Source organism: Drosophila montana, unplaced genomic scaffold, assembly GCF_035044405.1.
Source record: "Drosophila montana isolate Dmon_TW-CO22-7 unplaced genomic scaffold, ASM3504440v1 contig_3438_1, whole genome shotgun sequence".
NCBI classification, from domain to species: Eukaryota; Metazoa; Arthropoda; class Insecta; order Diptera; family Drosophilidae; genus Drosophila; species Drosophila montana.
In genome coordinates, this window is record NW_026998322.1 from 617,066 (window position 1) to 630,629 (window position 13,564).

General features: G+C 42.8%; 3 protein-coding genes across 4 annotated transcripts; 2 read left to right on the forward strand and 1 right to left on the reverse strand.

Annotated features, from left to right (window-relative positions):
* The first annotated feature begins 188 nt into the window (after positions 1-188).
* Setx (Senataxin) lies at positions 189-8,592 on the forward strand. The gene is made up of 7 exons (XM_064691529.1): positions 189-473; positions 545-1,652; positions 1,704-3,981; positions 4,041-4,186; positions 4,249-4,350; positions 4,406-6,027; positions 6,086-8,592. Exons 1-7 carry the CDS (start codon positions 282-284, stop codon positions 6,245-6,247), a joined length of 5,610 nt encoding a protein of 1,869 aa, XP_064547599.1. The 5' UTR covers positions 189-281; the 3' UTR covers positions 6,248-8,592.
* Cds (CDP-diacylglycerol synthase) lies at positions 6,757-10,498 on the reverse strand. 2 transcript variants are annotated; one of them, XM_064691532.1, is made up of 8 exons: positions 10,243-10,493; positions 9,302-9,426; positions 8,905-9,001; positions 8,663-8,839; positions 8,105-8,593; positions 7,886-8,017; positions 7,692-7,826; positions 6,757-7,631 (listed from the first exon to the last, which is right to left on the reverse strand). In XM_064691532.1, the coding sequence occupies exons 1-8, from the start codon at positions 10,330-10,332 to the stop codon at positions 7,554-7,556; spliced, it is 1,323 nt and encodes a 440-aa protein (XP_064547602.1). In that variant the 5' UTR covers positions 10,333-10,493; the 3' UTR covers positions 6,757-7,553. The 2 variants fall into 2 exon arrangements, with proteins under 2 accessions (XP_064547602.1, XP_064547601.1); XM_064691531.1 differs by having other exon boundaries at positions 7,886-8,593; positions 10,243-10,498.
* A 133-nt stretch (positions 10,499-10,631) lies between these two features.
* Uba2 (Ubiquitin-like activating enzyme 2) lies at positions 10,632-13,059 on the forward strand. Its single transcript, XM_064691530.1, has 4 exons — positions 10,632-10,863; positions 10,923-11,077; positions 11,136-11,423; positions 11,484-13,059. Exons 1-4 carry the CDS (start codon positions 10,720-10,722, stop codon positions 12,994-12,996), a joined length of 2,100 nt encoding a protein of 699 aa, XP_064547600.1. The 5' UTR covers positions 10,632-10,719; the 3' UTR covers positions 12,997-13,059.
* Positions 13,060-13,564: the final 505 nt, after the last annotated feature.

Below are 13,564 nucleotides of genomic sequence, written 5' to 3' on the forward strand. Positions count from 1 at the left end.
TTAAAGCCCCAAATAAATATAGTAAATAATAACGTCAATACTTTGTTAGCATGCCTCAAAAAGCAAGCATTTTAACAATAATAGCGATAATAATATTTGGCGGTATATTTTTTAAATCGTGAGATTTAGAATCCTAGGTATTAAAATAATTGTTCATTATGGTCACATTGTCCTCTAACTTTTTGATATTGTTGAGCGCAGCGTTTTGGCATTACAGTTCGGACCAGAATTTGTGTGGTGAAATATAATTGTTCGCATTTGCAGCTCAGTGCACTTCCGCAATGGATGCACGAGGGAGCTATTGGTACCTGGAGCATGTAAGCACCGGTAAAAAGCTGATTCTGCAGTCTGGCGACAACTCGGTGGGCAGGCACTCCTGCTGCAAGATTGTTTTAAAGGAATATGACTTTCTGTCTAGACAACATGCGAAGTTTATCGTAAACAGTGAAAATATCGTTATCCTGGAGCAGTTGGTAAGCGTCTTATTTCATTAACAACGAATTGTTGACAAATATGTACATTTTCGGTGGGTTTCTATCAACAGAACGCATTGAATGGCGTGTTTATAAATGAGTCCAAGCTCGAAGTAAATACGCAGCAACTTAATTGCGGCGATAGAATCGGTCTTGGCGTCCAAATTGAAACACCGCACGATGTTGTGCCGCCAAATTATGCTATATTTCAATTGAAAAAGACGTGTCCAAATGAAGAGGACATTGTCGTCATATCGGATGATGAAGATAATGACCAAACCCCGACAAGACCAACAGAAATGGCCAAGGAGGGCAATAAAGAGGACCCCGAACTGAAAAATGGAGAGGTCAGCAACAAAGATAATGCAGCTGATAAGAGCCCAATAAAGCCGACTTCACATCGTTCAATACATTTGCCAAAGCTGCCAGAGATGAAGCAGGAGCTCCTGTCTCAGGCAACCAAAGAGATTGAGAACATTTTCGGCGAGCCTGATGAGGATTTGCTTGAATCGGTTTTTCAAATAAATCCGTATGTATACAAGCAGCTGAACAACAACAACATTGCTACAACTGGCGAAAAAATACGCGACGGCGACGTAATTGAGCTGCCGGAGGAGGTTAACCAGACGGGCGAAGATTTGCCCGAAAAGGAGGCTGAAAACCCAGTAATGTCACCGCCACCGCCACCGCCACCTCCTTTATCACCAGGAGAAGATCAAATAGTTATAGGTGACTACCAGGATGACTATGATGAAAACTTTGCAATGTCGCAAGCTGTGCTGCGCGAAATGAAAGAGGAAATGGCCGGCGGGTCGGCGGATCTAAGTGATGCGGATCCTGACGACCTGCACGACGAAGAATTTCTGCCTCCAGCTTCATGGATTAAAAGTGAAATAGCCACTCAAATTGATGACGATGAAATTATACTCATTGAGGACGAAGACGACGAGCTCTACAGCAAAGTAGCCGATTGGTCATCAAAGCTGCTTACTCAGAATCTTATGTCCCAGGTTTATCCACTGGATGATGGGAAAAATGTTGAAGGACAGGCCAATGATCCTATTCCAGATGATGACGACGATTCTCAGCTTTCGGAAAATATTTTTATGAGCCGTAAATCCAAAGCGCTGCGCATTGACAGCAGCAGTAGCGAAGATGAATTGTCGGCCCTTTTATCTGGTAAATAGAATTTCGCCGCATTTTTTAAGAATATCTAACCATTTATTCCAGTTAACAGCAGCACACCGCAAAAACCCAAGATGCGCAGATGCAGCGTGCGTCTGAAATCGATCGACATGTCGCAACGGCATCAAAATAGCACGGACAACTTGGCAAACAGTCCTCTTGCTGTCGTTGAAGACAATCGGCAGGAATTGGAGGTAGTTTTAGTGCCCAGTGTTCAGCATGCCGCAGCCAGCGCGAAAGCAGCAAAGAAAACGTCCACACCGCGCAAGCGTAACAAAACTGTTTCGGAACGCTCTCAGCTTAAAGAGCTGCCAACAAAGCCAGAAGCAACTGAGCCACTGCCAGAGGCCAAAGAGCCCACCAAGAAACGTAGTTCGCGGCTGCGAAACAGGTCCAAGTCTTGTTATTTAGAAAGCCCCTTGTCCTCGCCAACGAGGCCACAGAAGACGGGAACAGTCGAGAAAAAGCAAGCCAAGGACCTGCCATCTAAGATAACTAAACCAGAGACCAAAACACCCGCGGAAACAAGCAATTCGCGCATACGAACCAGATCCAAATCTTATTATATGGAAAGTCCTTTGTCTTCGCCAACGAGACCACAAAAAAACTCAACGGTAGCCGATAAACAGGTCGAAGACCTGCCAGCTGAGATACCTGAACCAGAGACTGAAACACCTACCAAAAAACGCAGCTCGCGCATGCGAAATAGATCCAAATCTTGTTATATGGAAAGTCCTTTGCCTTCGCCTACGCGACCAAAACATTCCGAAACGGTTGGCGACAATCAACTCGAAGACTTGCCAGCTGAGATACCTGAGCAAGAGACTGAAACACCCGCTAAAAATAGCAGCTCGAGCATGCGGAACAGATCTAAATCTTGTTATATGGAAAGTCCTTTGGGTTCGCCAACGCGACCAAAACGCGACAAGCAACTCGAAGTGCCAGCTGAGATGCCTGCACCAGAACTTAAAACACCCACAAATAGGGTCAGTCCTCGCTTGCAAAACAGATCAAAGTCTTGTTATATGGAATCTCCAATGCCGTCCCCACCGCAGATACCCAACATTACAAATACAGAAAAAGAGAGGGAGCTGCCGGCAAAATCTGCTCCAGGGCCCGAAACACCCATAAAGAAATGCAGCCCCCGTTTGCTAAGCAGGTCCAAATCTTGTTATGTTGAAGGCCCCATGTCCTCGCCAAAGACACAAAATGCAGACAAAAAGAAAGAAGTGCCAACAAAACCAGACGAAATAATACCTGCTCCAGTCCAGGTAACACCCATCAAGAAAGCACTCAGCGCACGCTTATTGAACAGGTCCAAGTCTTGCTACATGGAACGTCCCGTGCCCTCGCCTGCAAACTCAGAGGACGCGACAAGCATTACTAAATCGGTATCTACAGAGAATAGTCGGGGGCCAGAAGTGATTGCAGCACCACATTTGCCCAAAAACCGTGGCAAATTGCGTGGCGTTTCAGCTGCAAGCAAGGAAAATGAGCGCCGAAATCAAATTCTGGAGAGACAACGTTCAGTGGAATACCAAGCGGAGATGAAAGCGAAATGGTATCAAAAACCAAAGGATAAGAAGCGCGAGTGTGAACAAATAAAAGAGAAGCGTCGCGAGCAGCTGAAAAAAATTGCCGACAAGCCAAAGCAGGACGCAGCGTCTGACCGCGCCGATGAACGCAAACGTAAACCAACGAGCGTGCCCACGCTGGGTAATTCGAACCGTGGAGAATTTCTCACCAAAGGCGTGCAGCCACCAACAGCAAAGAAGCCCAAGCTGGATAAGGCGCAGGCAAAGCCTGAGAAGCCAACGCACAAGCGTCGTGCCACAATAGAGTCCTTCTCCCAGCAGCTGAATGCCGCCGATTTAGTTAAGAGTCCGCCCACCCACTATAGTCGTCCGCCCGAGCGCAAGGAGGCGGAACGGGCGCGTAATAAAAGAACCTGCAATCGTGTTACTTTCGCTGACATGGACCGCGAGTTTGATTTGCGCCAGGAGCGCGAAAAGCGAGCTAAAAGCAATCGACATGTCCGATTCAACGACAATATACAAATCAAAATAATTGAACGGGTTGAAGGTGCTTATAGAAAAGTAGCTGGTGTTAAGGATACCAAGAAGGTTACACTTAGCACATACGCGGAGCGTCGCGCATGGTCACAAGCACAGGGTAGATTGGAAAACTTTACCGATTTGATTATGGGCAACATTATTAACTGGGGCAATCAGTGGTTAGCATTGCGCAGCGCCGACGCGGTGGCCGAGTCTGAGGTCCTAATACCCATTCCAAATGAGTTCAAGAGCTACAAACAGTACAGAGAGTAAGTTCAGATAAAGTAGATACAAATGTCCCATTATATTTATATAGTTTTTAATATAGCATTATTATACCCCTGATGAAATTGGAGCTGATCTCTACCATAGAGCGTGACTACAAGATTTCCAAAAGCACATTTGAAGTCAATCTGTATAACATTTCGAATGCAAACTCTCGAAATCGACCTCGCTTCGTGCTGAACACCAGATGTAAGTCAGTTTATCCATCTTGCGTATGCATTTCTTGATAATGTCTTCTCTATATTTTGTAGACAATCAGAAGCTCGGCAAGAGATTTGACCTGTACACCATAAGCTGTGACAAAAAGCTGAAGGAGACGTTTGCATCGATTGCACGCATTCAGCGCATAGCCGGTAGGCATATTTAATTAAAGACATACATGGTATTATCATTTTTATATACTTACAGGCAACAATTGTGAGATATGCTTTGAGATATTGCAAGAGAACATCAGCTTGGATGTGCTTAACTCATGCCAGACGTTAACTGTACGCCCTGTGGTGGACAATATACGTGTTGAAATGGGCGCTTTCAATGCCATTTATTTGCTGGGTCGCTCGCCGTTGTTCCAGCGCATACTGCAGCCCAGCGAGAACGTCTTGTCCTATGACAACAGACTATTGCAGCCAGCGGCATATAAAGGTTTCAAGAGACTAAATAACCATCAAATGGACATTTGTCAGCGCACCTGGAGTCGTTTGATCGACGATTCGACGCCTAGCATAACGCTAATACAGGGTCCACCCGGCACAGGCAAATCCGTGGTCATTTCGAATCTCACGCTACAGTGCATGTATGGCAGCAGTAACCATACGCTTGACCGCAAGATTCTAATATGTGCACATAGCAACGCTGCTGTGGATAATATTACGCTGTATTTGAAGCGTGCCCGCCAGGCCATGAGTCACTCACAATTTGAGCTCGTGCGGTTTGGTTTCTTTGAGAAAATGGACCCAAATGTGCGAGACGTTTCGCTGGATGCCTATCTCGGCAAGAAGCTAGCCGAGAAACGCAAGCGTCTGTCGGCCGAGCATATTGAGGCTCTTACTATGCAGCAACAGCAGTTGGAAACGGAAATTGCTGAACTTAAAAAGCTTCCTGCTCAGATTAATTACATGCAGCAACAGCTAAATTCCAAAGAGAGACAATTGCGCCTGATAATAGAGCAATTGAAGCCGCCTCTGACGCCCCGCGAAGAACACGAGTTTTCCATGGCGTGCTTACAACGCGCCAATATTGTTTGCACTACGCTCTCCAGCTGCGTTAAGCTGGCCGCCTTTATTGATTACTTTGATGCATGCATCATTGACGAGGCAACACAGTGCACCGAGCCCTGGACCCTGCTGCCGCTGCGCTTTGGTGTACGTGGTCTTGTGCTGGTGGGTGATACCCAGCAGTTGCCTGCAACTGTGCTGTCCCAGAAGGCAATTGACTTTGGCCTTGGTAATTCCATGTTTGATCGCATTCAGCGCAACTTGAAACAACAGCTGGAAAAACCTCGAGGCAATCATTTTGTGCACACCAAAGTGTTTAAGCTAAGCATGCAGTACCGCATGCATCCAGAGATTTGCCGATGGCCCAATAGTTACTTTTACGATAATCAGCTGGTCAATGCCACCTGCACCGAGCGACTGATCTCACCCTTTATTCCCTACTGCGTCATCAATTTGAGTTATACCCGGGACACTAACGATACGAGCAGTCGAAGCATTAGCAACGATGAGGAGGCACGTTTTGTGGCAAAGCTGCTTATTGAGATGGACAAGTTGATGCCCGCCAAACGCTTTAGTTATGGACTAATTACTCCTTACAGCAATCATTGCTATACGCTTAGTCAGGTGATACCCGGCCACATGAAGATTACACCGCAGACCGTTGACGCGTATCAGGGCCAAGAACGGGATATCGTCATCCTATCGAATGCACGCACGCGCGGCGTCGGCTTCCTTACCAACTACCAGAGACTTAATGTGGCCATCACTAGACCGCAACGCTGCCTAGTAATCTGTGGTAATTTTGATGATCTGCAGGTAAGGATTAGAAGCATAAACTTGATAGTAATTGGCTTAAATGTGTCTGCTTTAACAGTCTGTAAAGATATGGCGTCATTTGCTGGACGATGCGCGCAAACGTGGAGTATACTTTGACCTGGAGCGCAGCGATGTTGAGGATTTGCCTCGATCACTAATAGGCAAAATGCTAGTAAAGCCAATCGAAATTGTTGATGACACTGCGCCGCCGTCCAACTGATAGCAATTCAAATTTGCTATTGCCATAAGTACACCACCAAAGTGCCAAAGCATATTTCTGCAATTCGAAATATATGTAGACATTAGCTTATAAATAAGTTGCCCTTTTTCTACCATCTTCTTCACCCTGAAACAGGATTTGTTATTCGTTACACAAATAGTTTATTTATAGTTTGTTTTTATTAATATTAATTTGTTTTTGTAACATCAATAGAGACTTGGCTTATATCTAAAACAGTTGCCCAACTCTAATTTGAATTGAATGAGTCAACGGAATTTCTCGTTTAAATGATATTTATTTCCGAAAGGAACTAAATATATATTTTTATATAAATAAATATGTCCATGCACATATATATATATATATAAATATATACATATACATATATGCACAACAAAAATTTGCAATGCATATCAATTTGAATATATGAAGTTTTTGTTCTGATCACTGGAAAATAAAACAATATTTGACTAACATTATTGCACTAGAAAGAATAAGCATAACATAAATTGAAAGTCTTTAGATACTTGATCGTACGTATATTGTTTAGTTAACAACTCAAATGCTCATCCAAAAATTATGTTTTAAGTTAAAATATTTACTAAAGAACATTTCACAATCTAAACTAAGCGCGTCTCTCTGGCATGACTAATCTCGGCTCGGAGGCGTAGATCTTTTTCAATTAATAGTAAGTAAAGTAGCACACATACATGTATGTATATACACTAGATATAGGTGTATATATACACACATATATATATATATATATATATTGTAAATTCACACACAGACATACAAACATTAAATTCATCATCGTTATAATTGTTGCTTTGCCTTTCGACGGCTTCCACAAGCATTTTTTTCCACTGTTTAATTCGATTTGGTAAAAGGTCAATCTCATAACGCGATCGTAGGGCTCGTTAAAATTAATGGAATCGCTTAACAAATCACCGGTAAACGGATTGTAATTGCACTATATAATGCCATTATCATAATAGTAATCGTAAAAGAAATAACTTAAAATTGTAATAACAACAAAAATCTAAACTATAACTAAAAACATAACAAAAATTATGTTAAAAAAAATTTAAACTATTCATAGTGTTCGATTCAATTGAATCATTTTTGGGGGCCCTTACAACATCTGTATGGCGCTTGCCATATTTTCATATACGGATATAAATATGTATGTATATATATAGATATATATAAATATATATAAATTTCTTTTTATAATGAATATATATATATGTATATATATGTAGAGACGTACGACTAAAGCAAACAGTTGTTGTTGTCTAATATTTTAATTAAGCATGTCGCCAAGTGAGTCCTTTAGCGATTGATAAATTTGGTATTGTTGATCCGGTTTTAAATTATAAATCTGTAAAAGATGGGTTTTTTAAGTTATGGAAATATATGTATCTTAAAAAGTGCAACGAACCTGCGTCAAGAGCTTTGACGGCGATGGAGTTCTAATGAAACTTGAGATGTAAACGTTGACAAAGGTGGCCATCAAAAACTGACAGTCAAAGCGGTCCATAATGCCGCCATGGCCAGGAATCATGTCACCAAAGTCCTAAACACACAAACATATTAAAAAAAAAAAACAAATGCGCTGAAAGTATGTCGACTCACCTTAATTTTAAATGCGCGTTTGAAGCCAGAGGCAAAGAAACCGCCAAAGGGTCCAATTATAGAGCTGAACATGCTCAGCGAGATTGAGTGCCATATGAATGGATAAATATTCATTGTCTTGCCAATACCAAACTGAAATTGCAATTGATTAGTATACAAATCAATACTCTTTAAGGAAGCCATATTAAAGGCGTGTGTGGATGTGTTAGGGTGTCTTACCAATTTCAGGCTGTACTCCTGTGGCGTGAACAGATAGCTGGGCACACAGGACATTGTCATTCGACCCAGTTCCTCGGAATATTGGATGGGGCAGATGAAGTATTGGTAATTGCACAAAATGTATGAGAATAATATGCCAAAGAGAACGGTGGCAAACCCACCACCGATAAAGCCCTCCCAGGTCTTCTTGGGGCTGAGCTTGATGAGAGGCGTGCGTCCAAAGAAGAAACCAAAAACATATGCCATGACATCATTGCAAACAATCATCGAAACGGGCACTATAAACCAAATAAGCCCCTCGAATATATTCTGTATAATTAGATAGCTCTGTGTGACGACAATTAGCAGCGAGACGTGCGTCCAGGCAAATAGGCTGAACTGCTTGATATAATATTTCTTCACCAGCGAGAGCACGAACCAAACAAAGCCAACTATATACAGTGCGAACGATAGAAAACGATGATAGGTGACTAAGAACTTAAGGTATTCCTGCATAACAAAGAAAATAAACATATAACGTTGTGATTGCAGTTAAAAAAAAAATGCGACAGCACTTACCACACGGTTGATGACTACGCCAAAGTAGTCAACTAGATGTTCGCCATAGAAGAAATAGTTGGAGGTAAGCAAGAAGTACCAGGACAGACTGCGAAACCAGGGCAGGCCATGTATGCGATACACTTGATAGCCAATTGAGATAATCTCCTGAAAGCACTTCACCTGCACGAGCAGCGTCTACAAATGTGGGTAAGTGGTTAATTGTGTGTCAATGTTGTAAACCCTTCCATTCGCAAACGAACCGTAACCATCAAGGCCAATGGTCCGCCGTAGATGATTAATGCAAATCCACAAATCATAATCCATGTGAAAATGCCGCGAATGACCCAGTTCTTCCATCTAAAATAACAGCATACAAAAATATAAATAAATAAACAGAAACAGTTTACACTGTGCTACAACATTTTCAATGCGTGTTTCAATGTGTTTTTCTATGGTTTAACTATTTTCTCATTTTTATGGTAAATTGTCTTGACCTAACTTAACTTTCAAAGAAATATTTGTGGTTTCTAATTCTATTTTTGTTAATTTGTGTTATTTGCGCGCCGAATGCAAACAGCTGTATTGGAATATTTTTGGAATTTCATTCGCGCTCTGGCCTTATAAATAATATAAATATGAATCAATTTTTGCACATACCGATCGGGCAAATCCTTGAGAGCCGAGTCCAATAGCTCTGGCGTTTTGTCGGTGCCTTGGGGTAAATTCTTGGCCAGCTCCTCAACGAATTGCTCCTCTGGTATTTTCTCCTCCTCCGAATCGACCTGCAAACATTTTATCAAATAAACCAAATGCCACTCAATCATCAAAGCGATAAACAAACATTAAGAAATACAATAAAATTAAAAATGTGCGAATTCAAAGTCCAATGCCGTCTGCTGCTATACAGCGCGCAGTATAAGCGCCCGACAAGATACGAAACATTTCGCTAATTTATCCAAGTCCCACGTTGTTTGCTTGTGGTTGGTTGTTTGGGGTGGCGTGTTAAATTGTGTTGCCAAATATTGGCGGGGTCTGATAAGAAAGTCGCAAATGGGAATTATTCTGGCTGGAAAGACTGGGACCTTATCATTGCCATAGCGACAGAGGGCGCGTCCTAAAAGAGGAAGCATCTTGTTAAGCATGCTGAGGTAATTCTCGCTAGGCGGTTGGGTAGTTCCTTCGGAAGCTTCCGTAATGGTCGCCTAATTGGATTTGTTTTCCGCAAGCCGGGGTCTTATTATTGTCACTGTTGTATATATGTACATATATGCATTTGTGTGTATTTGTGTATGCAGTACATTGTTATTGGTTTTTCTCTCTAGCGCTCTCACTCGCTCTCTATGTGGCTCTCTGGTGGGCGCTCTTTTACCACCTGCTTGTGCGTCAGAGAATAACAAAAACACTGCACACTGTGTAAGGCACACGTACAACCATACGTGTATAGTAGATATCTTGTTGTGTTGGTATACATACAATTCGCTTCTTTTTTGCGCTTCAATGAATTATGAAAATTTTGGAGACGATGCACGAGAGTGCAGCTATATGTGTATACCCATAATTTCAGCTTATTTCCAGTCTTATTGGCCTGGATAACTTACATGATCAGAAGAATCAGCTGCGCTGCTTGCGGCTGCAGCAGCAGCATCGTCCGCCTCGTTTTCTGCCTTTCTGCGTCGCACTTCGGCCATGACTACTACAGCAAGAACTACAATTTATTTGAATTTCAAGTGTTTTTTTTTTTAAATTGCAGTTGACGCGCAATTGTCGTGCTGCATAAACAAGCACTTAAAATATAAAACGTCCGTTTTCTGCTTCTACACAACACACACACAAGCTACAACTATAATCAATTAAAGCGGTGTGACCGGGTGTAGAAATATTTGAAATCTGATATTTTATCAACAGCTGTACCGATAGAATAGAAATTCGATAACAGTTTGTGTACGATACTTATTCGCGTTTTGCAGCACTGTTTTTAACAAATGTACGTGTGTTTGTGTGACTGCCGGCGTCATTTGCGAATTATATTTTTTTGCATAGCGATAAGTGAGAAAGAATTAAATAAAATATAAATAATGGCTGCAGCAATTGACGGCGTTCTGCCCGCAACGTTACAAGAATTGGTTAAAAAATCCAAAGTATTGGTTGTGGGCGCAGGTGGCATTGGCTGCGAAGTGCTTAAAAACCTTGTGCTTAGCGGCTTCACTGAAATCGAAATTGTAAGTTGAAATTCGAGGTTCAATTCCTCATTCACTAATTCATTATTTTTCATATACAGATCGATTTGGATACCATTGACCTGAGTAACCTGAACCGGCAGTTCCTCTTCCATCGCGAACATGTGGGCAAGTCGAAAGCACGCGTTGCTCGTGAAAGCGCCCTCAGCTTTAATCCTGATGCAAACATAACTGCCTATCATGACAGCGTTACGTCGTAAGTATATGCCTTATTAATTGTATACCATTAGCTAATTCCTGCTTTTCATTTGCAGCACTGACTACGGCGTCAATTTCTTCAAGAAATTCGACGTGGTGCTCAGCGCCTTGGACAACAGAGCGGCGCGAAATCATGTGAATCGCATGTGTCTGAATGCAGATGTGCCGCTGATTGAAAGCGGCACCTCCGGCTACAATGGACAGGTTGAGCTGATCAAGCGTGGCCTAACCCAGTGCTACGAATGCACACCCAAGGAAAAGCAACGAAGCTTTCCCGGCTGCACCATACGCAATACGCCTTCGGAGCCTATTCACTGCATTGTCTGGGCCAAGCATCTTTTCAAGTAAGTGTCTTCTACTCTCTTTAATTAATTCAATATTAATTATACATGTTAAACTAATAGTCAGCTGTTTGGTGAATCTGTTGAGGATGAGGACATTTCCCCCGATGCTGCTGATCCAGAGGCACAGGAAGGCGCAGCTGAAGTTAAGGACGCAGACGCTGCCGGTGATGCTGCAGACGTGAACGAGAATAAGAAAGAGACAGACTCTCCCAACGCCAATGGTAACGTGGTGCGCATCAATACGCGACAATGGGCCAAGGATTGCAAATACGATGCGGCCAAATTGTTCAACAAGTTCTTTAACGAGGACATCAACTACTTGCTGCGCATGTCGAATCTTTGGAAGTCGCGCAAGGCACCTGTGCCTGTGCAGTGGGATACACTATTGCCCGACGGTGTCAGCTCTGATGCCCAGGAGCTTGCGCGTCAGCATCACAAGATTTGGACCGTGGAGGAATGCGCCCATGTCTTTGCCAATGCGCTCAAAGAACTAAGCGCTGCTTTTCTCAAACTGGAGGGCAATGACACATTAGTGTGGGATAAGGACGATCAGCCGGCTATGGACTTTGTGGCCGCCTGTGCCAATGTTCGATCCCACATCTTTGAGATCGAGCGCAAGTCACGGTTTGAGATCAAATCCATGGCTGGCAACATTATTCCTGCCATTGCCACCACCAATGCGATAACGGCCGGCATCTCGGTGATTCGCGCTTTCAGCGTTCTGCAGGCCAAATGGGAGCAGTGCAAGGCGGTCTACGCCCGACTACGTCTCAATGGACGCAATCAATTTCTGGTGCCGGATGCCTTTTTCCCGGAGCCAAATCCAAATTGTTATGTGTGCGCCAGTGATCCAGCCATCACTTTGCGCATTGATACTAAACGTGTCCAAATTAAAGCATTCCGTGATGAGGTGCTCATCAAAACATTGAATATGGTCAATCCAGATGTGACATTGGAGTCCACTGGCTCCATTGTCATATCTTCGGAGGAGGGAGAAACCGAATGCAATGAGCAGAAGCTGCTAAGCGACATGAACATTGTGGATGGCGTTATTCTCAAATGCGACGACTTTTTCCAGAGCTATGAGCTGAGCATTATTATAGCGCACTTCGATGCCGAACGTGACGATGTCCTGTTTGAGGTGATTGCCGACAAAAGTCAGCTCCAACCGAAGGAGGAGCCAGAGAAGCCTAAAGAGGCGGAGGCCGAGACGGAGCCCAGCTCTCGAAAGCGTGCAGCTAATGGTGATGATGCAACCGACGATGGTCCCTCCACCTCAAAACGCAGTCGACCCACGGAAGTCGAGGACGACGACGACGATGATGATTGCCTGGTAGTCGAGGAGGATGATTATGACGATGACGTTGAAGAGGTTGTTACGGAGGCAACAGATAAACTTACTGAGGTTAGCCTACAGAAAACGGCAGCCAAACGAAAGCCCAGCAAAGTATTGGATGATGAGGATATTACCGAAATATTAGATTCTTCGGACGAGGAGGATGCGGGTCCAACTAAACGCAAACGCACAAAACTGGAGGAGACAAAAGCTGGCGAGGTAATTAGCATCGACTAATATTGCATTCGTTCAACAATTCTATGCAATTCTCAAATGAAATAAACAAATGAATTTATTAAACAGCCTATGTTTTTTACGTGTCAAGTTAGCATCGGTTACTCGATATACGGAACTAGGTTCCTGAACCGGAATTATTCATTGATGTGGTTTTAAGCACATAATCAAATCAATTATAATTCAGGATTCCATAAATTAATTTCTTTCGAATCTCTGATTTGAATATGGCAAAAAAATGGTTCAAAACGTTTGCTTTTACCTCTTCTTAGATATTTTAGTTAGGGACACAAACCGCTTATGCAAGACTACATATTATAATTTCACTTAGCCAGCCATAAACGTTTGTTTGGTTTAAATTAATCGAAAAGTTTTTGAGATATTTGGAAAATTAATTTTAAACCAACCTCATGTGGTTCATTTAAAGGCTTATCGAACTGCCAGCTCCTACTCGACCTGCTCGGTTTAAGTGTTGAACAATTTCAAACAGCATTAGGCGGGATCAAAGCAATTCGAAAAAATGAACATATTAAGTTCCCTTTCACATATTACGACAAATAGAAATCTGTAG

Excerpts from the sequence above, each read along its gene's own strand:
- Setx (XM_064691529.1), top strand. The coding sequence starts at position 282 with ATGGATGCACGAGGGAGCTATTGGTACCTGGAGCATGTAAGCACCGGT. Across the intron at positions 474-544 it reads TCGTTATCCTGGAGCAGTTG|AACGCATTGAATGGCGTGTT; the intron begins GTAAGCGTCTTA and ends TTCTATCAACAG. Across the intron at positions 4,187-4,248 it reads CTTCGTGCTGAACACCAGAT|ACAATCAGAAGCTCGGCAAG; the intron begins GTAAGTCAGTTT and ends TATATTTTGTAG.
- Uba2 (XM_064691530.1), top strand. The coding sequence starts at position 10,720 with ATGGCTGCAGCAATTGACGGCGTTCTGCCCGCAACGTTACAAGAATTG. Across the intron at positions 11,078-11,135 it reads TATCATGACAGCGTTACGTC|CACTGACTACGGCGTCAATT; the intron begins GTAAGTATATGC and ends TTTCATTTGCAG. Across the intron at positions 11,424-11,483 it reads TGGGCCAAGCATCTTTTCAA|TCAGCTGTTTGGTGAATCTG; the intron begins GTAAGTGTCTTC and ends TTAAACTAATAG.
- Cds (XM_064691531.1), bottom strand. The coding sequence starts at position 10,332 with ATGGCCGAAGTGCGACGCAGAAAGGCAGAAAACGAGGCGGACGATGCT. Across the intron at positions 9,427-10,242 it reads CAGCTGATTCTTCTGATCAT|GTCGATTCGGAGGAGGAGAA; the intron begins GTAAGTTATCCA and ends AAATGTTTGCAG. Across the intron at positions 8,594-8,662 it reads GCGTAGTCATCAACCGTGTG|GAATACCTTAAGTTCTTAGT; the intron begins GTAAGTGCTGTC and ends TTTGTTATGCAG.